A 26,409-nucleotide genomic window follows, 5' to 3' on the forward strand; every position below is an offset into this window, starting at 1 on the left:
TTACATTACATAATGTTTAGTTTTTAGCAATACTACTAGATACGTTTATCTACTATTTCATTTGCCATTTGATAGCGGTTTCCTTCAAAGTGCCTAGACAAGAACCAAACCATCCCTTAATTTAAAATAAATCATTATACTAAAATAACAGAATGTCTGTTTGTCTGTGTGTTTGCGTGTTTGTGTGTTTGTACCGAAGGATCTCGCTAACCGCTGAAGCGATCGGGTTCTCCTTAACAGGGTAGCTTCTCATAGGTCCCAGGAAGGTTTATAACTATTTTGGGGGAGGGTACAACAACCCTCCCAAGATAAATCACCCCTAGAAAAAAATTCCCTCTCTAATTTTTTTTTATAATTTTTTCAAACAAAATTAAAGTTGGGGGGGGGGGGCAACCCCCCCAAAAAAATTATTTTTACTTTTTCTTATAGAATCTAAAGTAATAAATTATCAAATTCGACTCTCTCCTCCTCGAGTGCCCCTAGAGGCCTCTAGGGGCGTAGCCGCTAATTAAATATAATGGGTGAGTGAAAAATACACCATTATATTCATTATAGGGGTGGGACTATTTGCTCGCCGGGCATTCTTAGTAAAACCACCGTTTGATGTTATAACAGCACATGTTCTTTTAAATCTTATTCTATATTTTTAAATTTGCATTTGATATTACTTTTTTATAATTTTTGTTGGTCACCCTGTAATTCTCTCTTTGGTTTTGAAATATATCTGCTGACAATTATTAAACAACAAACATTTTATAAAATGGACTTGAAGGAGACGGAGGAGCACGAAATCAAATCTTTTGAAAATAAGGTATGGTGATAGATAGATAGATTTTATAGACGTCCAAGGTAGGGCTAGGTGTGTAAAAAATTTAAAACCCTTATATTTGCCCCCTAAAAGAAGTATTTCAACAAATTTACTTACAATTTTGCTTCGGCTTATTCATATTCTGATAATTCAGTTTTGACACTATACAAGTGTTAATGTCCGTTTGTCCTACCGTTTCAGTGCTTAGCTTTTATGGATGTTGTCATCCTTGTTTTTAATGAATTAGATTAGATAAATGGATGGATAACGGAAATCTAACATTGGCTAATATTTCTGTGATCTTTAGATGGACATATAGAATAGATAGATTAATTGATTGATTTTTTATGAATTAAAATTGGTGACGGACTGAAAATTACTTATGGAAGGAAAGTTTTAGGATAATATAGCTGATAAATAAATAATTATATAATTGAAATGAGATATATTTGGACAAGATGATATTAAAAAACATAGTATTAAACCACACAAACTGTAAGACTAACGTACAGACGGTCAACTTGTGCAATGGCTTCGCTGATAAATAATTTCTTAGGAGTTGGGATTGGATGAAAGTCCCATAAATTGTAATGAGGAACCTGACAAGCCAGCAGATATCATTAAGGTAAATTTATCCTTGCAAATCCTTATATAAAAGTAGCAGGGTCTCTTTGTGTCTGTGTGCGTGTATGTCTGTAACGAAGGATCTCGCTAACCCCTGAACCGATGAGGTTTTCCCTTGAAATGTAGATATAGAAATGGTTATTGTGTCAAGGAAATTTTTGTCGTCAATTTAGGTTGCTTATTTAAGCTCAGAGCTGGATATTTAAATCATTTATAGGTGCGCTGAACCGGGGCGATTCATTTCAGCGCACCATCAGATTATTAATACCAATCTTTAAATCGAAATGGCATGGGGCGAATCGGCGCGGCCAGTGGCGCAGTACCAGCGCGCCAATGGTACTCAGCGAATACCATTGGTGCGCCAATCCGGGGTGATTTATTTAATAAATAGATATTTTTTTAAAATTACTTTAATATTTTATTGCAAAACTATCATGCAAACATTTTTATAGTTATTTTTGAAATAAATTATATATTGTTTTATATAAAATACCGTACTGACACGGCATTTTATATAAAATACCGTACTGACACGGCTTAAGTAATAAAGTTGTACTGGCGCGGATTGATATTTTATTGAGTGTCGCCAGCGATCAAGCAACACTGCGCCGAAACCTTTTAAAAATCCATGTTTTATAGCAGTAGCTGTGGTGCACCATCAGCGCACCTCCGGTTCACCTTTGAATCGCCCAAATTCAGCGCACCTCTAAAACGATTTAAAGATCCAGCTCAGATATTGGTCAATATTTTTCTTCTTGGTCATGGAAGGGGATGGGGTAAAGTCATTGAGGCGCGCTATTGTTATATTAGCCACATGAGAAAAACATTTTATCAGTTTATGCTAGAATCTCTCACAATATCCACGTATCCTATATCCATTGATATAGAGTTATTCTAATCACCCAAAATGATGATGTGTAATTAATAGCACCTAGACTTTAGCAAAATGTGTGATATGACAATTAATATACAATTAGTTTTTACATAGTGATTCTGAATACTCTGTAATACTCTGTAATACTGTAATACTCTTTAAAAAAAAAATTATTTTTTTAATTTTTACCTGTACAGAGAGGACCTGGAGGCCTGGAGCTCCGGAACCTGGAGGCCTATCCAAAAAATCTTAAAACTTGGGAAAATTCATCATATAAGAATGATTTTATCCCTAATAACCTATCCTCTCAGTCCAAAGATAAAGCCTATGCTCCCTGTTTACGCAAATGTGTCAAAACTTCCCCCCCCCCCCCTTAGTTTTTACATAGTGATTCTGAATACTCTGTAATTTTGATTACTAAATGATAAAAAAAAAAAACAGTCTTCTACTTTTTTATTATAATATCTATCTAGTTATCTTTGTCTGTCAGTAATTTCGTCAACACATATAAATATTTTGAAGATAGTTTTGTGATTTGTCTATAATTCTTAATATTTCTAGTCTTGTATAATTTCTTTTTCATTTCCTTCCTTTTTTAAAGGCCACTGAACGTTTGCTTCAAAATTCACTTCGTCTGTTTGTCTTTCAATTATTTTTGTGTTTCTCTTCTTATAAATTTTGTCATTCTTGATTTTAATTCATCCTTAAATTAAACAGATTAAATAAGATGCTGTGAGTATTAAGAGATATAAGTTTTCCGGAATTTTAATGTAGGGAGTAGATTTGAAATCTGCATCAAATTTTAAGGATTTTTTATAAAATTCGTTTTTTGTAAAATTCTTTATCTAAAAGCGGAAACACATTTTAAGTTAATTAATTTTGACCAATAGGATAGGTGGATATTAAACTACCTGCGCTCTAATTGGTTGAATGATGTACGACATCCAATCAGAGCGCAGATTTTTTAAATCCATCAATCACGGATGCCAAAATTAATTAACTTAATTTGTATTTCCGCTTTTAGATAAAGAATTATACAAAAAACGAATTTTATAAAAAATCCTTAAAATTTGATGCAGATTTCAAATCTACTCCCTACATTACAATTCCGGAAAACTTATATCTCTTAGTGAGCATTGGTGCAAAAAATATGACGTAACAAAAAAAATTAACCAATGAGAGTCCACTATAAATTTTACCATATTGGTCAATAACGGCCTCTCATTGGCTAATTTTTTTTGTTACGTCATATTTTTTGCACCAATACTCACAGCATCTTAAATAAAATCTATCCATTATTTTTATGTAGTGATAAAGCTATTCTATAACTCCTTGTCCATTTTAAATGTTTTTGAGGAAACGTAAATTTTATTGCAAAATTAAATTTGCTTTTGAATCTACTTCTCGTGTTACTTTGTTTTTTCCTCTATTTATAGATATTGTCATTCTTGTTTTTTTATATTAAGAAAGCTTGAACCTACGTTAAATCGTCGAATGTAAAGGGATAGTTGCATGAAGTGCATTTAAGAAAAACGATTTCAAGCATAAGTTACAAGTATACCATCAAACACATACATTTTTGTATTACAATGAATAACAAACAATTAGACATAATTAATTGTCATACTGTTTTTGTGAAAATAAGCCAGCATATAAATTGTATATTTCACAAGAATACGATTTTCAAGTCTTGATATTTTTAAAAATACATGGTAGAAAGTTTTAATTCTTTTTAATATATGCCTTAAAAATGTACTTTAAACCATTGAAAAAACGCAGTTCACTAAATTCAAGTTTAAATACATTTCGTGCAACTACCCCTTTGTTAGTCAAAATCCAGTTGCAATTTTTTACCATCAAATTTTTCTTAGCCATTATTATTTGTTATCTAAGTTAAGTTTAAATTTGTTACCTATTAAGAAAGTTTTATCATATACTTATTTTTTTGTATTTTTTTCCAGATGTGATTGATGAAGAGGATTTTTTACTTGAAATATTTTTTGAAATGATAAAGTAGACTTTTTCCCTGTTAATTGGGTTGAAAATGATTCTTAACTGATTGTTTTTTTTTTAAGGAAGCTGATTTTGGAGGCAAGGAGGGTAAAGAAGATGATGATTGTATTCCAAAGGTGATAAAAAATTTTGGATCTACTGCAGTTCACGGTAAAATATTGCTGGTAAACAATATTTCCAAAAATCTATGAATTTTAAAGGCTGCTAGCTGTCAAACGGCTAAACGTACAGATCATACCCGCACACCATTTTAAGCGGCCTAGAAATAATCTGGAATAGCCAAGATTCAATTATGCACAAGGAAAGCTTCACTGAAGAAAAAACGCGTAAAATAGGTATTTTTCGCGCATTTCTCTGCACTGGGAGATAATTATGCATTATTGATTTATGGCTATTCCAGATTATTTGTAGGCCTTTTTAAAACAGTGTGCGGGCATGATCTGTACGTTCAGCCGTTTGGCAGCTAGCAGCCTTTAAAATTCATAATTTTTTGGAAATATTGCTTACCAGCAATATTTTACCGTGAACTGCAGTAGATCCAAAATTTTAGTAGCGCAGCTACTTTATAATTTTTTTTTATTTGTTTGTATTTTGTTTATCAGTAAATTTTAGCTGCTAGTAACCAAATTAGGGAAATAAGCCCACCTATAACTAGAAAGTTTTAGGATTTTAAGATATTTTTGAAAGAAACAAGGATGACAACATCCATAAAAACAAAGCACTGAAACGGTAGGACAAACGGACATTAACACTTGTATAGTGTCAGAACTGAATAATCAGAATATAAATGTATAAGAGTCAAAGCAAAATTGTAAGTAAATTTGTTGAAAAACTGCTTGATACAGGATAATGTTTATGGACATACTTAATTATTGAGTTGCTTGGCTTGTAATATTGTACTTTGTTGTTCCAGGAATCAATATGCCAAAAATCATATCAATCGGATAATTAGATCACATAAAAATTTCTTGTTAAAAAAGTAGAAAAATCAACATGTTTAAAATGGACGTACGGACATTCTGGAAATGATTATAGAGATGCTACTTTTTCTAAATCGTACCTAACTACTACAGGAATCACCATGCAAAGTTTCAAATCGATAGGACAATTCTAACATGCCTAAATTAATGAAAAAATCTATCCGTCTCGGACGGACGGACCTACCCTAATTATAGAAAAGCTTCGCTTTAAAAAAATATATTTTGTACCTTTTTTATACTTTCTGTTTCATATTTTCCTCAGACTAAATTTTATATTTCTTTTATTTCTCTTGCAGCTAGAATTATGTTAGCAAAAATTTCTAGAATTACGATGCAGTAAAACATAAATGTTTTTGTAAAAAGGATAAAATGCGCTAAATGCTATGATGCAAAGAAAAGGAACCATATCGAGAACTTCGCTACAAAAAAAACAACAAACATCATGTTACTATTAAAAATGTATAAGATATATTTTATCTACAGTACAAAAACAATACGGTTCTAGGACAAACGTAGAAGTCCACAACCTAACCTATTTTAGACCATCCTTCAGAGTTTTAAATGGCTAACCCCTGCGGGGGGCTTATTTGTAGATTCATATCTTAACCTAACCTAATCTGTATAGAAATACTTATTTGAATTAATATTTCAACTATCCTGCGTTAGTCCTGGAACCAAAATTACCACTAACTTTCCTCTCGGTTACAAATAGCTAAATTTCAAAAAATAACAATGGGCTAATTTTCTATTTATGTAAATGATGTTTTTATTTAAAATGAAAGCAAAGTTAGAGACAAAAATCTCTTTAATAAGATATAACTTTTTCGCTAAAAGTATAAGTTGACTATTTTGTGAAAACTCTTAGTAAAAGTATTTCCATAATATTCGCAATATCTTACCAAAAGTATGTAACAAGAGACCTCTACATTTTTGCATCATTTTCCGTTTTTTTCCTTTTTTTTTGGAATATATAAAGATAGAAATCTTCAAACAAAATCTGAGGTGAATTCTTACATGTATACTTTAAATGTATATTGTTTTAAAAATACTGTTCTTTTAAACAGTAGCTTAAGAAAAGTTCAAAGGACGTACTGACAGACAAAGAACGTTCGGACGGACAAGCATAGAGAAAAAGAAAATTATAGAGTTGTTTTGCTGTTAAAGTGTTTTTTTTTACTGTACTTTATTTTTAAGCATTTTTGTAGAAGATCTTGCAAACTCTGATTTGATAAATGGTTGATTTTTTTATTGTAAACAATACTTAGAGTTTTATTATTTATCATAAAGGTACTTTTTTTCCTATTCTGTTGCTAAGTAAGAAAAAGCTAAAAAACATATTTCATATTAAAAGTGAACTTTAAACCTAACCTGTTTGAATTTGACTTACGTGTGAAAGGAGAAAGTCGCTCAAAAAGAATTCTGACGTCATAAAAATGAGGGATAATCCATCTATTTTTTAGGGGTTTTCTTTCCAAATCCTCCTCTCATCATCCCTCATTTATATAATGTCAGATTTCTCCTTTCACGTACTATCTAGTATTAATTATTGAGTTGCTGCACTTTTCAAATGTACCTAACTGCTTAATTAATTGCTATACAAAGTTTAAAACAGTATTATTTTACTAATTCAATAAGAAATATTCTATTTTGTTAGAAAATTAGGTTAATAATTAATTTTAATGGTGTTACTGTATAAAAAATTTAAACATACAACATTTGCTTGGTTAATTTTAATGACTGTAGCTGAATTTGCGAATGTTTCCGAAATAAAGAACATAAAAAATAGTATATATTCTTAGTTAAGTGTGCTAGTTTTATCGGATTTTTATTCTTCCAGTATGGCTTTGAAACCGGTTGAATTAAGCTGGATTAGAAAAATTTTCAGCCATACTGAAAAATCATGCATAGCATCGTATATGAGACAAATTTGTATGTATGAATAACATAATAAAATCCTAAAATTGATAACAAATTTGTTAGTCCGGACCTTCGGCCCCTTGGGGCTAAGAAACCAGTTTCAATCTTCAATAATTTTTCATTTCATTATCCGCGGAAAGCTGTCTATAATACGATATGATAAATAACTATTCTGGCACTACTCCAAAACATTTACATTTCAGGCTTAAAACCTCATCAAAATTAGAATAGGGATTATCTGTAATACAAAGTAGAATGATGTCTGTCCGTCCGTCCGTCTGTCTGTCCGTCTTAAGATCTCGGTAACCACTTAACCGATCGGATTCTACTCTTTAGGGAGTATACCTATTATTACACTTAAAAGTTTTCTGTGTGGTTTTGTATTAACATCAAATTTACAAAACTCAGGGAGGGAGAAGACATTTGTCTGTAAATAACACTGGTACCCAAAGTTTTTATTCTTATGATATCTTATTTGTTGACTTATATACTTTGGGTACTTTTACTGAATTTTGAATATCAGAAGATATGCATATAAATTTATCGTCCATTGTCTTATTCCTTAAGATCCTGACAAAGCCAGTAATTTTAAAACTTAATGGTTCTTGTAGAATTAGAATTAGAACAATAAATATTCTACAGGGATATAGGCATTGGTAAATTATTATTAGCCCCCCCCCCCCCCCCCCCCCTATAAAACTATAGTACGTAAGGATATTTCCAGTATGGCAATGAAGCGATTAATATCCGATAGATTACAACCGAATCTTAATTATACTGAAAAATCAGGTCTAGCATTGTATTATAGACAATTTTTTTACGCATATCAAAATGAAAATAATAAATTAATACCAGCTTTGTTGATACGGGCCTCCGGCCCCTTGAAGCTAACAAAACTGGTTTTAATCTTATAACTTTCCATTTGAATATATGCGAAAAACTGTTAATAATAAAATGCGATTAATAACTAATATTGCGCCTAAAATTTCTGTACATTGTTTAAATGTTAACAAATTTATGAATTTTGAAATTCTTGAATAGATTGATTTCTTCATTGTATCGATTTTCACATATGTCTCAGGATTGTTTTAGGCTATCTATTTCTAGACTTGAGTCTTGAAATAGTTTGGGCTATTTCCATAAATTAAAATACAGAGCTCCTAGATGTTTTGGTGGCAGCCGCTAGTTATTTAAATAGAACTACTATTATTTCGTCTAAAGTTACGATAAAAGAGTTGGTTATAACTTTGAAATATACTGGATTAATAAATAATTAGTACAACATGATATTAAGTTGTAAGGTTTTTTTTTTGTCTGAAGCTTAAGATCTTTATAACTATTGAACTGATTGGGTTCTCTTTTTTAGGTTAGCTTCACATGGGTCCTAAGATGGTTTTAGGCTATTTTAATGCCCCCTTCTTATTTACCCCTAATAGATGCTATGGTCGCAACCGCAAGTCTTATCATAGAGTATGCTATGCTACAAAAACAAATAAAAATTAGTTGCACTACCCAGTTGTGTAATAATAAAGAATTTATGAAGGTCGTAAAAGACGTTAACCCCACTGGATAAAGATAAAATTAGATGATTAAACCTTGTAATATAACAAGGTTGATTAATTACATTATTAGCAAAACTTTTTTGAATGGTTATTTTTTGTAAATACAATATTATAAAAATGTTCCCCTCAATGGGCCAAGTCAAACACAGAAACCCTATCCCCCTTATTAAAAGCGAAGCTTTTCTATAATTAGGGTCGATCCGGCCGTCCGTCCGAGACGGATAGCTTTTTTCGTTAATTTAGGCATGTTAGAATTGTCCTATCGACTTTGCATGGTAATTCCATTAGTAGTTAGGTACGATTTAGAAAGCGTAGCAACTCTATAATCATTACCAGAATGTCCGTATGTTCATTTTAAACATGTTTATTTTTTTACTTTTTTAACAACAAATTTGTAAGTGATCGATCTAATTATCCGACTGTTTATGTTAGGTTAGGTTATTGTATTTTGTACTAGGTAGCAACGCAGGTTCATGACCCCCACAGGGGTTTGACAATAGAATATATTCCTTTGCTTTTTCTATACGTGAATAGAAAAATAAGAATAAAGAGGGATTGAAGGTTTTTGTTCTCACTAGAAATTTTGAAATACAACCTAAACATTTAAAAAAAATACATCAAAATTATTTTATTAATTTTTATTATTTGTAGGCGTCCAACAGTTTGGCAGCGAGAGCTGATTTGCTCTATATAAAAAATGAAGGTAATGTTAGTCTTTTTCTATCAAATGCTTTGTTAAGTTCAAGGTGGCATAAATTGTCATTCGGTATATTTCAGGAACAGATCTATAGTATAGATGTACATACAGACAACTACCTCCCTTCTTTTTTTAAAGACATCTTTCGTCTGCTTCACCATTGGTTGATTTTCATTGACCCAATAGAAAGGCTGCACAAGGCGGTTGCGATGGGGAGATACAGTTATTTAACCCTTTCTCCCTCTAGTCTTTTACTCTAATATTTCAGATAACTGTGCCTATTTGGTTGGGAGGAGTTTAAAGTAGACAGGACGGGGACATTGAGCTGTTTATTGCACTAGTCCCCAAAGTTTTATAATAGCTTTTTCTGATTCGTTGGCTCAACAAATTTGGAGACTTGTATTAAATTTAGATTGTATGGTCCATTTTTAAACCGCTAGTTGTAATCTACAGAAGGATAATTTTGTGTTTCATCCTTGGGAATTTATCAATTTATCGGCTATTGTCTTATCCCTTTAGATCCCTTAGTTTAAAGGATAAGACAATGGATGATCATAAAAAAATATATACATCTGTAGATTTAAATTATTGAAACCAACCAATCAAAATTTAACAAAGTAACCAAAGTTTTTAAGCCAACGAATACTTAGTTACATTGTAATTAATAGTCCAAAAGCCTCAACCCCCGCCCCCCCCCCCCCCACGGCCTTGGGGGCTGGTAAACATTTTCTACTTCCCTTGAGACGGTTAAAAACCTTCCCAGTATCAAATATAATTTTTCTAAATTTAGGAATGCTATAATCTCTCTATCTAATTCATCTAAAAATTACTGTATTATGCCCTTAAAATTTTTTTAAGCTTAGGTCAATCTTAAATCATGATGATTTTTTGTTATAAACTTTATTTTTGGAATGGTTTTCAATGTTAATAATTCTGTCTTGGAGCTTTACTATAATATGGGATGAGAGGAGAAGTAGGAAAGGAACCCCCTTAAGATTGATCTATTGACGTCACACGGCTCATTTTTTAGGACACTTTGTAGAGCTTACTCTGTCTCTTTATGTATAATTTTTTTTTTGTTCTGTTTGTTGAGCTTATATTTTATTTATCCTTGTTTTTAGCTAGTATTGACCAACAGGAGGATGAAGAATATTCAGCAAGGGTATGTTGCTATTTTTACCCGTGACAGTGGCTCAACACTTACCCTTTCCGCTCGTTATCGGGGAGGTAATATGTAGGTTCAAAAACACCGCGACATAACTAAAATCTTTATCATGGTTCTTACTGCTGCTATGTCAGGTGCGCGACATAAATATTTAGAATACTCATTACCATGCACATTTAGGACTTCTGAAAAAAAGGTCGTCGAATCAAAGAGTTGGTTGTCTGATATCGTTGTGTATCCCGTCCTCAAGGCTATCCGAGACAATAAAATAAGGATGACAACATCCAAAAAAATCGAAGCTCTAAAACGGTCGTACAAACGGACATTAACACTTGTATAGTGTCAGAACTGAATAATCAGAATATAAATGAATAAAAGAAAAGGCAGATCTTCTTGTAATGATTATAGAGTTGCTACGCTTTCTAAATCGTACCTAACTACTACAGTAATCACCATGCAAAGTTTTAAATCGATAGGACAATTCTAACATGCCTAAATTTACAAAAAAAAAATGCTATCTTTCTTGGACGGACGGACGTAAGGACCGACCCTAATTATAGAAAAGCTTCCTATGCTTGGGGTGAAGTCAGACAGATAAAATAAGAATGTTTCTTTATCTTTTACTAGCGGCTGCGTCCTTAGCATCTAGGGGCTCTGTATACCAAGGGTGAGGAAAAGCAGTATAATTGCCAATAATAATATAAAAAAAACTGAAATCTAAAAATGAATTAGCCTAAAACCATCCAGGGACCTATGCAATGCTTTTCTAAATTCTAAATCGGATCAGTAGTCGAAATTTTAAGGAAGTTCAAAAAAACTTCACAACTTTATATTATAGGAATCTTTTTAAAGTTTTGATTATATGTATGTTGTCGTATTTTTAACAGTGAAGCTTTTCTATAATTAGTGTCGGTCCGTCCGTCCGTAACGGATATGTTTTTTCCTTAATCTAGGCATGTTAGAATTGTCCAATCGATTTCAAACTTTGCATGGTGATTCTTGTAGTAATTAAGTACAATTTAGAAAGCATAGAAATTCTATACTCATTACCAGAATGTACGTACGTCCATTTTAAACATGTTTTTTTCACTTTTTCAACAACAAATTTTTATATGATCTAATTATAATTATCCGATTTATCTGATTTTTGGTAAACTGATTCCTGGGACAACAAAGTACTATATTGTAAGCGAAGCAGCTCTATAAATTAAGTCCTAAAAATGTAAGTATGTCCTCAAACATTATCCTGCATCAAGCGGTTTTTCAAAAATTTACTTAAAAATTTGCTTTGACTCTTAAACATTTATAATCTGATTATTCAGTTCTGACACCATACAAGTGTTAATTTCCTTTTGTCCTACCGTTTCAGAGCTTCGCTTTTATGAATGTTGTCGTATTTGTTGCAGAAAGAAGTGGTCCAAGAAATCGACAGAATTTGTTCAAATATTGAAGAAAGAGAAACATTGCTAAAAATAAAAAAGGATGAATTCAAAAAGTAAGATTTTTTATTTGATGATATACAAAATTGTCACTTTTGTTGATTAAAATTATTTGTAAGATGACATTGCTATTTTGAACCAACTAATTAAGATTAGTGGAGTGGACACTATTCTATTTTAAACCATGTTTTCGGTTTTTTAAATGCCTAGCCCATGCGGGGTGCTTATTTGTATATTCATATCTTAACCTAACCTAACCTGTATAGAAATACTTACTGAAATTAACATTTTAATACTCCTGCGTCTGTCCACTCCGACGTTTGGAACTCCTGCGTTTGTCCTTTTTACCCTCTCATTATTATCAAACAAAATTTGTTTTATTTAGTCTTGAAATCGACATAGAATTGGATGTGTTTGCTCTGAAGAAAAAGGTTCTCGAGCTACAATCAAAGCTCTCAAAGAACAATCAAATGGAAGGTGAATACTATAACTTTTAATTGCAAATCTATTCTTCAAAGCACATATGTTAGTTTGTATAACAATCGGTCAACTTTTTTTTGTTATTTCGTGGTTTACAGGGATCTTTGTGGATGCAACAATGAACGATAAAATAATAAAGTAGTAAGGGATTTTTGTAGGTATATTAGATAGGCTTCAGCTTCACCTGGGTACTATGATGGTTTTAGTCTACGTTATTTAAAGATTTAAGTCTTGAGATGGTTTAAGGTATTTTTAGCCTTTCTCTACTCCTTTAAATACATAAAACTTAGATGCTAGGGGCGTATATTAATAAATGATATACAAATTATCCCTTTAATAGAAACAATTATTGGTTGAATGTTTGAACACAGCTAATTTGAAACAACCAAACAAGATTTATAAAAATTACCTTAAGAATAGAAGAATGTTTTTATAAAACTTTTGATACCAGTATAATTAGTTCATTGTCTCCTCTCTTCCCGGAATTTTATTTGAAATTCAAACCCATAACAATCAAATAGTAATAAATATCTTTCGAGTATTGCTTCGAAACCGAATAATATCCGGTGGATTAGAACCAGTTCTCATCCATACGAAAAAACTATGTCTAGCATCGTATTATATCCAGTTTTCTACAAATATAAAATGTAAAATCATAGGATTAAAACAAGTTTTTTTTTATATCCGCGGAAAGCTGTTTATAATACGGTGCGAGAAATAACTAAACCAGTACTGCCTCGAAACCGATTACTATCCGCTGGAATATAAACGGTTCCAGGCCGTACTGAAAAGTCATGTATCGTATTATAGAAAATTTTCTACGGAAACGAAAATGAAAAATCATGATATATTGTTAGCTTTGGGGCCCTGGGGTCAACAAAACTGGAATTAATCTTCTAATTTTTCAATTTACTAATTAGTATTAGTTTGTCCATCACTATCCCTTGAAGTGATATTTACTATTTAGATGAAGAAATGTTGGAGGATCTCAGCAAACTAAAGAGAATAATAGGTAATAGATAGATAGATAGATAGATAGATAGATAGATAGATAGATAGATAGATAGATAGATAGATAGATAGATAGATAGATAGATAGATAGATAGATAGATAGATAGATAGATAGATAGATAGATAGATAGATAGATAGATAGATAGATAGATAGATAGATAGATAGATAGATAGATAGATAGATAGATAGATAGATAGATAGATAGATAGATAGATAGATAGATAGATAGATAGATAGATAGATAGATAGATAGATAGATAGATAGATAGATAGATAGATAGATAGATAGATAGATAGATAGATAGATAAATAGATAGATAGATAGATAGATAGATATAGATAGATAGATAGATAGATAGATAGATAGATAGATAGATAGATAGATAGATAGATAGATAGATAGATAGATAGATAGATAGTTAGATAGATAGATAGATAGATAGATAGATAGTTAGATAGATAGATAGATAGTTAGATAGATAGATAGATAGATAGATAGATAGTTAGATAGATAGATAGATAGATAGATAGATAGATAGATAGATAGATAGATAGATAGTTAGATAGTTAGATAGTTAGATAGTTAGATAGTTAGATAGTTAGATAGTTAGATAGTTAGATAGTTAGATAGTTAGATAGTTAGATAGTTAGATAGTTAGGTAGTAAGATAGTTAGATAGTTAGATAGTTAGATAGTTAGATAGTTAGATAGTTAGATAGTTAGATAGTTAGATAGTTAGATAGTTAGATAGTTAGATAGTTAGATAGTTAGATAGTTAGATAGTTAGATAGTTAGATAGTTAGATAGTTAGATAGTTAGATAGTTAGATTGTTAGATAGTTAGATAGAAAGATAGATAGATTGATAGTTGATAGTTAGATAGTCAAATCTTTTGATAGATAATAGAAAGTTGTGTTACAAAAATATTGAAAAAAATGATATTGTCAACAATATTATCCATTATGAAATTAATATTAAAATTATTTTCACAGATATTTTATTTTAGGCAAAGGCTGGAGGAACAGCATTACTCAAAGAAAACTCTATGGAAGGTAGGAAACTAGTATAACAAACATGCAATCTGACTATTTAATAATTATAGAATAGGTTTGCTACTACAAAACTAGATATAGAGTAACTTTAAACTGGAAGATATGGAATATACATTTTGAGTATGAGAAGTATTAATTTGTGATATTTTATCCTATAACTAGGGCAATTTCTCTTGGGGGGAGGGGGGGATTTGAAGGTAACCGCCCCCAAAAAAAGTTATAAAACTTCCATGGACCTATACGGTTCTTCCTTGTAAAGGAGAACCATATCGGTCCAGTGGTTATACACAGATAGACACATAAAAATCCTCTTATATCAAAGGATATAAGGGTCTTTTCTAACTAAAGCTTAAGTTCTCGGAAATGGGTAGTCCGAATGGGCTGTAAGTTTCAGGAAAGCTTTTGAAATGTTCCGGATAAATTTTAGACTTCTCTGTCTTAACTTCCTATTTTAGAAGTAAACTACATGTATATAAAAACACAACTTTTTTTTATTTATGGAATACAATTGTTTAACTAATAAATGAATCATCAGCTTCAATAAAGATGTTAAAAAATAACAGTTAAAAATGAATTTTGAATCTTATAAAGAGACTGACTAGAAAGTAATGAATATGTGTTATAAATTGTTACACCCGCAAGGTTTTTGCAAGCTATTTCCTGAAAGGGCTGTGGGAACAGATCTATAGTATAGATGTATATACAGACAACTAAATCTCTTCCTTTTTCAAAGACTTCTTTCGTCTGCTTCTAAAATTATTTTCTGCTACTTGGCTGTGTTAATATAAGCGACACAATTGGTTGATTTTCAAGGACCCATTAGAAAGGTTTCACAAGGCGGTTGCATTGGGGAGATACAGTTAAATAACCCTTTCTTCCTGTAGTGTTTTACTCTAATGCAGTGGGAGTAGGACGAAGCCCCTTTGGGCTATTGGCGCAGGCATAAGTACAAATAATAGGTAATAGAGAAAAAAAAGATAAATAAATAATAATAATGTTTATAAATAATTAATATTCATTATAAGTAAATGATGAAAGAAGATATATTAAGAAAAATTAAGGAAGTTTCTAAAAAACAACAAATATTATAAGCAATTATGATTATATTCAACACTAGCTTTTGATAAGTAAAGCTTTTCAATAATTATGGTCTGTATGTTAGTCTGTGTGTAACAATTAGCTCTTTTCGTTAGTTTAGTTATGTTAGAGTATCCTATCGATTTCAAACTTTGAATGAAAAAATGATTGCGTACGACTTAGAAAGCGTAGCATTTCCTTACAAACTATTTAAATTATAATCCAGAAAGTCCAATTAAAACATTCCCTATTCATCTGATTTTTAAAGGAATAATTCCTTGGACAATAAAGTATAATATTTTAGACAAGTTCTCTAAAATGTTCAAAAGTCCTAAAAATATAAGTATGATCTTTAGAATCCTGTATTTACGCAATTTTGCAACAAGTTTATTTAAAACAATTTTATTTATACTTTTGAATTAATATTCTGCTTATTAAGTTTTGACACTCTCCAAGTGTTAATGCTTGTTTGTTCTATCGTCTGATTTTGTTCTTAAACAAGGACAATTATGTCAATAACAATGAATATGCTTACAGTGCTTTAGACATTTGAATACCAGAAAACATTACTAATTATATCTTATCGCTCACACTCACATTGCAGCATGAGGACGGTCATACACATATTACAAAGTAGCTGCGCTACTTAAGAAATATATTATTTGGTATTATTGTACCAACATGTTAGAAATTAGTGATGTGCTGAATTTTAATTTCCAAATGTGTACGCAGTTTCTCCGGTGTTTCCTCATCCTATCTCGATATTTACTACTAGCTAAAAAGCTTCAATTTTCCAAAAAAAAAATTTGAAAATTAAAGTTTTGAATGTATAAATCGTTTATACGTTCAAAATTTTGAAAGTTTTGAAGTTTGAAGCTTTTTTTAGCTAGTAGTAAATATTAAGATAGGATGAGGAAACACCGCGGAAAGAGCGTACACATTTGGAAATTAAAATTCAGCACATCAAATTAGTAACTATCCCTTAATACGGTCAGTTGAATTTGAGTTGCCGATTGTGTACACATTTTCCTTGGTGTTTACTCATCCTATCTCAATATTTAGTAGTAAATTTTAAGATAGGATGAGGAAACTGTGTACACAATCGGCAACTCAAATTGAGTTGACCAAATTAGTAACTATCCCCTAATATGCTTATAATTAATTATAGTATAAATAACCAAGAACATATTTTTCCCATGAGTAGCAAAGCTTTAAAATAATACGATTGTATCGCTTTCAAGGCTCTCCTTGAGTTTCTTTTGTCGTGCTCTGTGTGAAATCCCATAGGACGTTCATTCCTTATCCCAATACAATAAAGACGACTAACTTTCTTCACTCTGGTGAGTGATCAGCGCGGCATGTGCGCATTGTTTTCAGCTCCGGCGCGTTATTCTTTTGTTTCCATTGGAGAACTCAAATTCAGTTGACCAAATTAGTAACTATGCTTATAATTAATTATAGTATAAATAAACAACCAGGAACAAATTTTCCCCATGAGTAGCAAAGCTTCTAAAAACTTTTACATTTCTTTTTTCCAAAAAAAAATATCATAATATTAATATTAGAAGCTTCACCCCTATACGACTTAAGGAGCATTTGAGAGAAGGGGGCCGGGAGTGGAGTGAAAGATTTCTACTTTCAATTTAATTTTTTTATAATCAAAGGTGTTGATTTTTCAAGAGGTTTTTTGGGGAATTTCTGGGTACTCTCCCCCAAAATAGTTATAAACCTTCCCTGGACCTTCACTGGAACTGAGAACTCCACTGTGAGAGAGATACTTTGCTACATACCAGTAAGCCAGACATCCAAATACTTTTATATTTAGAAAATGTTAAATATAAGAGTTAATAATAATAACTTAATGTATTCCTCAGAAGAGAAAAAAAAGCTTTAAAATTGAATGAAATCCAGGGAGTAAGGGGACATTTGACTATAAATTATACTGGTACCCAAAGTTTGAAAGCAACGTTGGTTCTAAAATTTAGGATGCTTTTATTGTATTTTGATTGGTTGATTTCATAGTTGTAGTGTCTAAACTTTTCAACCAACAATTCTTAATTCCAGAAGGTTTATTAACCTTGGGGATGCTATGCATCAATTTATCATCCATTGTCTTATCCCCCAAACTCTCTGAGCCTGGCAGACAAAGTTGTTGTAAGGTTAAGGAGAAAAATAAGTTTGAAATTTATTATTCCACAAATAAATTTGGTGGGCCAATGTCATGAAACGTCTGGACGGATCAGATTTAGTAGTAGCGAAGCTACTCTTTTAAATTTTGTCTGTCCATACATCCGTTTAAGAGTTTTCAGAAATCCTCGGCTGCTGATAAATATGGATCCCAATTTTGGTAAAAAATTTACTGTGAAGCCTATAGTCTTTTCCCTAACTTACTTTGTCCGTCACTCATTCTATGTTGTAATCAATTTTTTGTACAATGAAATGTATATTTTCAGCTGCTGTTCTGTTAGAATTATGTAATGGTGTTACGCGGCATGTGCGCATCAATGAAAAATTTTAAATTTAAGCTTTATTAGGTTATCTTAGGTTATTTTAGGTTATGTTATGTTAGGTTAGGTTAGGTTAGGTCCAACTAACCTAATAAAGATTAACTCTCATTGATGCGCGCATGCCGCGTAACCTTTCAAATAGTATATAACACCATAACATAATTCAAACAGAACACTGCTATTAAAGTTATATCTCAAAAAACGCGCGGCTAGAGCCAACTACACATGGAAGAACACACTTCTTTGTAGAAAATATATTTCGCTTTATTCAAGCCTTCTCAATTCTATAAAATAACAACCATATTTGCAAAAATTCCTAAGAAAACAACAAGCTTCATACTAGTTAAAATTAATATAAGTTTAACAAAAAACAAGTTAAAAATATTAAGTAATTTGAAAAATAGAATTTTTTAAAACAAAATAAAATCCAAATTTTTTTACTTTGAAATATGGTGTACCTAATTGTTTGAAAGTTTATGTACAACTGAATTATTTATTGTAATGGAGGGGGGGGGGGGAAGGGTTAGCAGATAAAAATTGGTGGTCAAACTTTTCAACAGTGGTAAGAATTTATACAACAACAAGGAAGAAAATATTCAAAATTTTGGTTGGGTTAGCATTTTTTAAAAAATATTGCAATTTGCAAGTCAAATAGGTATAAATTATGTTACAAGAAAAAACAACATGTATTAGCAAAATTTACTTTCATTGACAAAAATATATAACAATAACAATAATTTTAAATTTTTCTGTTCAGCCCCAGGTGCTTTGTTTCAAATTTATTGATGAAGAAGGATTCTTGACATTTTCTGTACATGGCTGACTCCTGCCTGCAATTTTCTATAATAGATACTTTCATGTTGGCAACACTGTGTCCAGGAAGATTAAAATGTTCCCCAACTGCAGTTTTATTCAAGTTTTCATTTTGAGATCTGACACAATCTAAATGTTGTTTGAATCTTTCTTTAAGCTGTTTCCCCGTTTCTCCTACATACTGCGTGTATTTGCATTCTCTCCTATCACATGTTATAACATAAACGAGATTTTTTGTAGAGCAGCTGCCTGGTGTAGAAATAGGTACCTTAAAATTATTTGCTGAGCTGTAGACAACTTTGGCTTCACAAACATGAGGGCAGGAAGAACACAGTTAGGTACCTTCTTTTTTCACGTTCAGGTAGCTTTGATTTCACCAATATTTCCTGGAGAGAGCTGTGTTTAGGCAGACGATATGCAACTAAAGGTGGTTCTGGAATCATCTTTTTCAGTCTCTCATCCTTTACCATTATTTTCCAACCTTGTTTTAGGATTGTGATGATTGAAGGTAGAGCTGGATGGAAAGTAATAACAAATGGTATTCTCTTGGTTGATACTTTAATTTTCTTTTCCAGGGCCGCATTTCTATCAATATTTAGAGCCTTGGCAATAGCACCATTGATTATCTGTAGGTTGTAATTTCTAGAAAGAAGCAGTTGTTTAAGTTCATCTAGTCGTTGGATTAGTGTGTTTTTTTCAGAACATATTCTTACTAGTCTGTAACATAAGCTGAAGGGAATATTTTTGGTAATGTGTGCAGGATGTGCTGATGTTGGCAACAGGTACTGGCAACGGTCTGTAGGTTTTTTTATAGATATCTGTGACCAAGGTTTTGTTTTTGATGGTAACTAATGTGTCCAGGAAAGGTATGGATCGGCTTGAGTGGCAGAAGCAGTCATGTTCAAATCCAGCAGGATAAGTACAAGGGAAAGGACAGGTGAACGAACTTGAAAATTTAATTGTGGGGTGGAGTGTATTGACCAATTCTAAAAACATTTGTAGATTCTCCACACTGCCTCTCCAGATCATAAACAGGTCATCCAAGAATCTTTTCAGCAAAATTAGGGGATTTCTGCCAGCTGCCACTTGCCTTGCTAGATTTTTTATCTTGACATCTATACTATGCATCATTATTGTTGCATAGTTTGGAGCACAAGCCGTGCCCATGGCTGTGCCACAAGCTTGCAGGAACAGAGATTTGTCAAATTCAAATATATTACATGTGAGGACTAGTTGCAGAAGTTGAATTAGAAAGAGTGTTGGTACAGTTTTGTCTGGTCTGTTTTCTAGAGCAGATTTCATACAAGATATTCCATCATCATGGCGAATATTTGTATACAATGCAGAGACATCCATGGTCACCAGAATGTCCGTGTCTTCAATGTTTCCAGAGTCATTGAAATCTTTCAGTGTTCTGAGGAAATCTGGAGTATCTTCAATAAAGGCAGGAATTTGATGAATGACTTTTTTTGCATGAAAATCAACGAATCTTGATATGTTTTCAGTAATTGATCCATTACCAGAAACAATAGGACGGCCTGGGGGGATTGTGCCAGGTTCATGTTCCTTATGAACCTTAAAAATCTGGTAGAACCTGCCTGGGCCTTTGTCACTAGAATTCATGGCATTAAATTCGGATTTTGTTATCCATTTGTTGTTTAGCCCATCTTTTAATACAGAAACAATTTGGTGTTTCATTGTATCCAAATCCTTTTCAGATGATGGTTTGTAGTAAGGTAGCGGTGGCCCAGTTGGTTGCTGTTGAGAAGAAAGAAGGTGTTGATTGCAGCTGTTTACATAATCATCATAGTTAACCACAACTATACCACTGCCCTTGTCCGCAGGCTTAACTATGATCTGGCGTTCTTTCTGCAGCTTGACTAGGTTCTGGAGGGCCTCAAACTCGTCCTCTGGTAGATTTCTAATTTTTGGATTGAGGTGTTTTTTGTTCCACAGAGTTCTGTTTTGTAAATTAGATTCTACAGTATTAAGGAAAGTTTGTAGTGGTTTAGCTACATTACCACGATTTGGAAAATTTGTTTTCTCCTGTTTAAATATTGATGGAATAAAATTACTGTCCTCAGGTTCAACATTATCAGTGTAGAATTGTTCTGCCCATTGCATTCGTCGGCTGAATTTTAAATGATCTGATAAAATTTCTGTCATATCTATATTTGAAGGTTTGATACAAAAATTTAGACCTTTGTTCAGAGCTCGAATAGCTGCATCACTTAAATCAATGCTGGAGTAATTAAACACAATGTTGACTGGTGTTTTTTTCTGTATTAAGTATTGTTGATTTATACTTTCTTTGTCTCGCCCCTGGTCTATTCTTCTTTTTTGTCACTCTAACATTGTTGGTCCCCACTCTAGTGTTGTCCACGTTTTGTTGGCTCATATCTGTAGTTTCTGAGAGAGATATTATGTGTTTTAACTTATTGTTTTTGGTTTTTAATGCTTGACACAAAAGTTTTCGGTTTTGTTTCACTAAAAATTCTTGTAGATTCAGCTTGTCAATAGTTGTCACTAAACATAACATTTTATCTCTCAATTTATCAATTGTTCCCTGTACAATTTTAAGCAACAGTCATTCATGTCATCAATTGAATTTTGTATCCAAAGTTATATCTAAAATTATGCTTGCTAATCCGCTTGTTCAGCTGTATTTCTATATAAAAACTAATATTGACTTACTTGAATGCTGTTAAAGTTAGTTTTGTTATACCATTATATTTTATATTGTGTTTTCTTGAGAAAATGTGCTTGAAAGTACTACAACAACAAAATAGACATGATCCCTGTTATTTTATTCAATAAATTGAGACAGTCAGGTTTAATTAAGGAAAAGTTGTTATTATTCATCGCAGCATTCATTCAGGGAGCTAAAGGGATAAGACAATAAATTGATGTACATCCCAAATGATGATAACTAAAATTACCCTTTCGTAGATTAAAATTATTGATTGAAAAGGTTTAACCAAGGTTTAATGAAAGGTACCCAAAGTTTCTAAGCTAATGAAGGAGAAAAAGTTTATTGTAATACTTTGGGGGCCAGTGTAATTTTACAGAGAATTTCTCCCCCCATCCTGGATTTTCTGCATTTAGACTGCGGGTAATAATGAATAGTATGACCGAACAATAATGATCAGAAAATGATGTTGTGCAAAAATTTTAACTCACCCACCCAACCCACATATATTTTTACATCCATTTTTCAAATTAGACTGTAGTAAGCCTTCAGTGTGTTTTTTAAAGATGATGTTGGTTTTAATTTGACCAGTTTAAGTTTTAATATCAGAATTTTGACTGTACAAATACAGAGTCTAACATTTTTCAACTTTTTAAAATTATTTCGTTTCAAGCTTTTTGAAGTATAAGTAATTTATCTTGTGCGTAAAGTTGCACCAAAAAAATGACGTCATACGATAAAATAACCAATGATAGGCCAGTAAAAATTTAGTTATTGGTCAATTACTGTGTATATTGGCCTCTCATTGGTCAACTTTATTGTATGACGTCATTTTTTGGTGCCACTTTGGTACGCTGTTCTGGCGCGAAGCAGTAAAAAAGTATTCTTTAGTTGATACCAAATTGATATGATTTATTAAAGTTTATGTTTGACAATTTAATCGTAATATACACCTGGGGGTAAATCCGTTGCTTATTTTCATGCGGTTTGCCCCAACAACCAATTATCATTATTTTTCATTTATATAACTTATTTCAAAAGTATTAATTAAGTTAAAAACAGTTTGGCCTGTTTTGACAAATTACAGTATAGATTTAGACTTAAAGGATTAGAGGGAAAATCACCTATATTATATTTTTTTTTATCTGCACTTATTCAGTATAATTAACTAATTGTTTTTAGTAGTAAAGATGTTTGAAGAATTTTTCCAAAAAATTACAACCACCCTCCCCCCCCCCCTCCAAAAAAAAATCTTCTTAAAGAAATTTACCTATATCAGCAAGAAGTTTTGGTACCGACAGGGAGACATATACCCTTCTTATAGTTAAAATTAAAGGGTGAGCACAGGAATCGTTCTTATATTTCAAAAAAATAGACTCTTAGTGGTTCTAACGGTATGCGTAACATTTTTCTACAATTAACACAAGCCGCGCAATTTCAATTTTTAAAAGGTACGCATTTTTTTTGCTCACCCTTTAGTTTAATTCTCATAACAGTATTATAGATCTAAATTTCATTATAATTGAATTTTTTGGGATCTAACGGATCTCTCTACATCTAGTACATCCATTGTATTAAGACAACCTTGGTAGAGTTTAATTGTCAACTATTCAGACACTCTACATCTAGTATATCTATTGTATTAAGACAACCTTGGTAGAGTTTAATTGTCAACTATTCAGACACTTTACATCTAGTATATCTATTGTATTAGGACAACCTTGGTAGAGTTTAATTGTCAACTATTCAGACACTCTATATCTTGTATATCTATTGTATTAAGACAACCTTAGTAGAGTTTAATTGTCAACTATTCAGACACTCTATATCTAGTATATCTATTGTATTAAGACAACCTTGGTAGAGTTTAATTGTCAACTATTCAGACACTCTATATCTAGTACATCTATTGTATTAAGACAACCTTGGTAGTGTTTAATTGTCAACTATTCAGACACTCTCTATCTAGTACATCTATTGTATTAAGACAACCTTGGTAGAGTTTAATTGTCAACTATTCAGACACTCTATATCTAGTACATCTATTGTATTAAGACAACCTTGGCAGAGTTTAATTGTCAACTATTCAGACACTCTATATCTAGTACATCTAATGTATTAAGACAACCTTGGTAGAGTTTAATTGTCAACTATTCAGACACTCTATATCTAGTACATCTATTGTATTAAGACAACCTTGGTAGAGTTTAATTGTCAACTATTCAGACACTCTATATCTAGTATATCTATTGTATTAAGACAACCTTGGTAGAGTTTAATTGTCAACTATTCAGACACTCTATATCTAGTATATCTATTGTATTAAGACAACCTTGGTAGAGTTTAATTGTCAACTATTCAGACACTCTATATCTAGTACATCTATTGTATTAAGACAACCTTGGTAGAGTTTAATTGTCAACTATTCAGACACTCTATATCTAGTATATCTATTGTATTAAGACAACCTTGGTAGAGTTTAATTGTCAACTATTCAGACACTCTACATCTAGTATATCTATTGTATTAAGACAACCTTGGTAGAGTTTAATTGTCAACTATTCAGACACTCTATATCTAGTACATCTATTGTAATAAGACAACCTTGGTAGAGTTTAATTGTCAACTATTCAGACACTGCCAAAGTCAACCTAAAGAGTTCACTCATTATAAACAATTTAGTTCTATGTTTTTAAGCAATCCTGAATTTTATTTGTTGGTTTTGGGTAGCTATATAGTCATCCTACTCCCCTTTAAGTTAAAAGCTCTAAATTAGTTGTAAGAAAGGTACAGTTAAAAAATTGACTTTTCAAATGACACAAATAAAAGTAACCATTTCTGGAAGAAAAAAATTTAGGGATACAATGATCCTGGTGTCCCCAAACAGGTGTACATTTTTCAAGATGCTTGAAATTGATAAAGCACAATTTGTAAAACATTTTATAAACCAAAAACAAATGCACTCAAAATGGATGTTTAATGGTATTCATGGCACCAGAAGTATCATATACCTGATACAGCTCTTCTGGCTTTAAATGGCCATAAAAAAGGTTAAATTGGTAGAAGAAAAAAAATTAACATCACAAAAAAAACACTGAAAATGTTATCAAATTTGATTCATTGTGAAAATACTTTTAATTCTTGAAAATTAAAGTTTGTGGCCTATTCTTGTTCCAACAAACAAATCATTTTCTAACTTTGAGATAGATAGATAGATGGATGGACTTACTGATGGATGGATATATAGATGGATGTATAGTTATATAATTAAATAGATTTTGTTTTGTAAATTATTACACTTAATGATCAATCGTTTACAATAAATTCTCCAACTTAAAAGGAATTTCAATCACATACGATTCAATTCCATTACACTGCATGCGACCAAATTTTTGACAGTTTAATTTCCCAAAGCAAAGATTTCTTCAAAGATTTTTTTATACCTGTATATGCGTAAATGAAAAAAAAATCTGCTTTCTTACCAAACTTTGTACATGTTCTGACCAATAACGTGGTCGCATTTTTATTTCACTGTGTTCCTATTGGTACATTTAATGGATTGATCATCTAGACTTTACCTGCAATCGTGGCTCAACACGTAGCGCATCCGCTCGTCGCCGAGAGGATCGAATCTCGGCCGACACCATGTCATAACTTAGACGTTAAAAATGGTTCCTACTGCTGCTATGTCTGGTATGCGACATAAACAGTAAGAGTAGGGGGAATGCCTTGGCCCATAAAAAGGCGCAACTCACTACCATGCACAGTTAGGACTTCTCAGACAAAGGTCGTACTATCAAAGGGTCGGTTGTCTGATGGATGTTGCTTAACCTAGGGTGTTAGAGTATCGCATCCAATTACACGTTGATGATGCTTTGGATTCTCTAGATGATCACTTAAATCGAAGTAGAATTCCGCCCTTATGAGGTAATGGTAATGCAATGGTAATCTAGAGACTTTTTATATATATTTGTTTTGTTTTTAGGTTAAACATAAACGCGCGCAAAGAAGCTGAGGATTGGGCTAAGCTAACTAAGAAAACATTGGGTAGGTTTACTTTTATAACATTGTACCTTGTTGTCATAAGAATCACTTAGAAAAGTTTTTAAAGTTCAAAATATGTTTTAAATGAACCTACGAGCTTCTGTTAATGATTATAGAGTTGCAACGCTTTCTAAATCGTAGCCAACTAAATCATGCCAAGTTTGAAATCGATAGAAAATTCTAACATGCTTAAATCAATGATGAGGGCTTTTTGTACTGACGTACAGACCTTAATTATGATAAGTATTGCTGATTAAAAATGAAGAATTACTAAAAGTTGCAGGAACTATATATGTAAACTAGCGGCTATGCCCCTAGAGGCCTCAAGGGACACGTAAAATTGTTTCTTTCAATCTATTTTTTAAAAAAAAACAGCTATTTACCAAAAATATTTTTTCCGTTCAATCGTGTTAGTTATGTTTTTAGCTAATTGCATAAATGTCCGCAGGACGGCGTTTTTTTATTTTTTTATACATTTGTCGATCTCTCTGGGGAGGGTGGTTGTACCCTCCCCCAAAATAGTTTAAACCTTCCCGGGACCTATGCAAAGCTACCCTGTTAAGGAGAACCCGATCGGTTCAGCGGTTACCGAGATCGTTTGGTACAGACACACATACAGACAGACAAACATACATCCTGTTACTTTATTATAAGG

At 31.9% G+C, this 26,409-nt stretch overlaps 1 protein-coding gene across 2 annotated transcripts in view; it reads left to right on the forward strand.

Moving 5' to 3' along the window:
- Nucleotides 1-745: 745 nt before the first annotated feature.
- Nucleotides 746-26,409, forward strand: part of LOC145328022 (uncharacterized) — a 38,197-nt gene continuing 12,533 nt past the window's right edge. The window contains exons 1-10 of one of the 2 annotated variants that reach the window (XM_080171569.1): nt 746-811; nt 1,365-1,433; nt 4,382-4,435; nt 9,430-9,481; nt 10,597-10,637; nt 12,047-12,135; nt 12,465-12,556; nt 13,533-13,571; nt 14,579-14,624; nt 25,696-25,757. In XM_080171569.1, the coding sequence (XP_080027695.1) occupies nt 761-811; nt 1,365-1,433; nt 4,382-4,435; nt 9,430-9,481; nt 10,597-10,637; nt 12,047-12,135; nt 12,465-12,556; nt 13,533-13,571; nt 14,579-14,624; nt 25,696-25,757 (595 nt within the window). In that variant the 5' untranslated portion in view covers nt 746-760. Of the gene's footprint in view, nt 812-1,364; nt 1,434-4,381; nt 4,436-9,429; nt 9,482-10,596; nt 10,638-12,046; nt 12,136-12,464; nt 12,557-13,526; nt 13,572-14,578; nt 14,625-25,695; nt 25,758-26,409 lie in introns of both variants that reach the window. The other variant, XM_080171568.1, reaches the window with a different exon arrangement.

The sequence above is a fragment of the Acartia tonsa genome, chromosome 9 (assembly GCF_053477335.1).
Source record: "Acartia tonsa isolate MP-2025a chromosome 9, ASM5347733v1, whole genome shotgun sequence".
NCBI lineage: Eukaryota > Metazoa > Arthropoda > Copepoda > Calanoida > Acartiidae > Acartia > Acartia tonsa.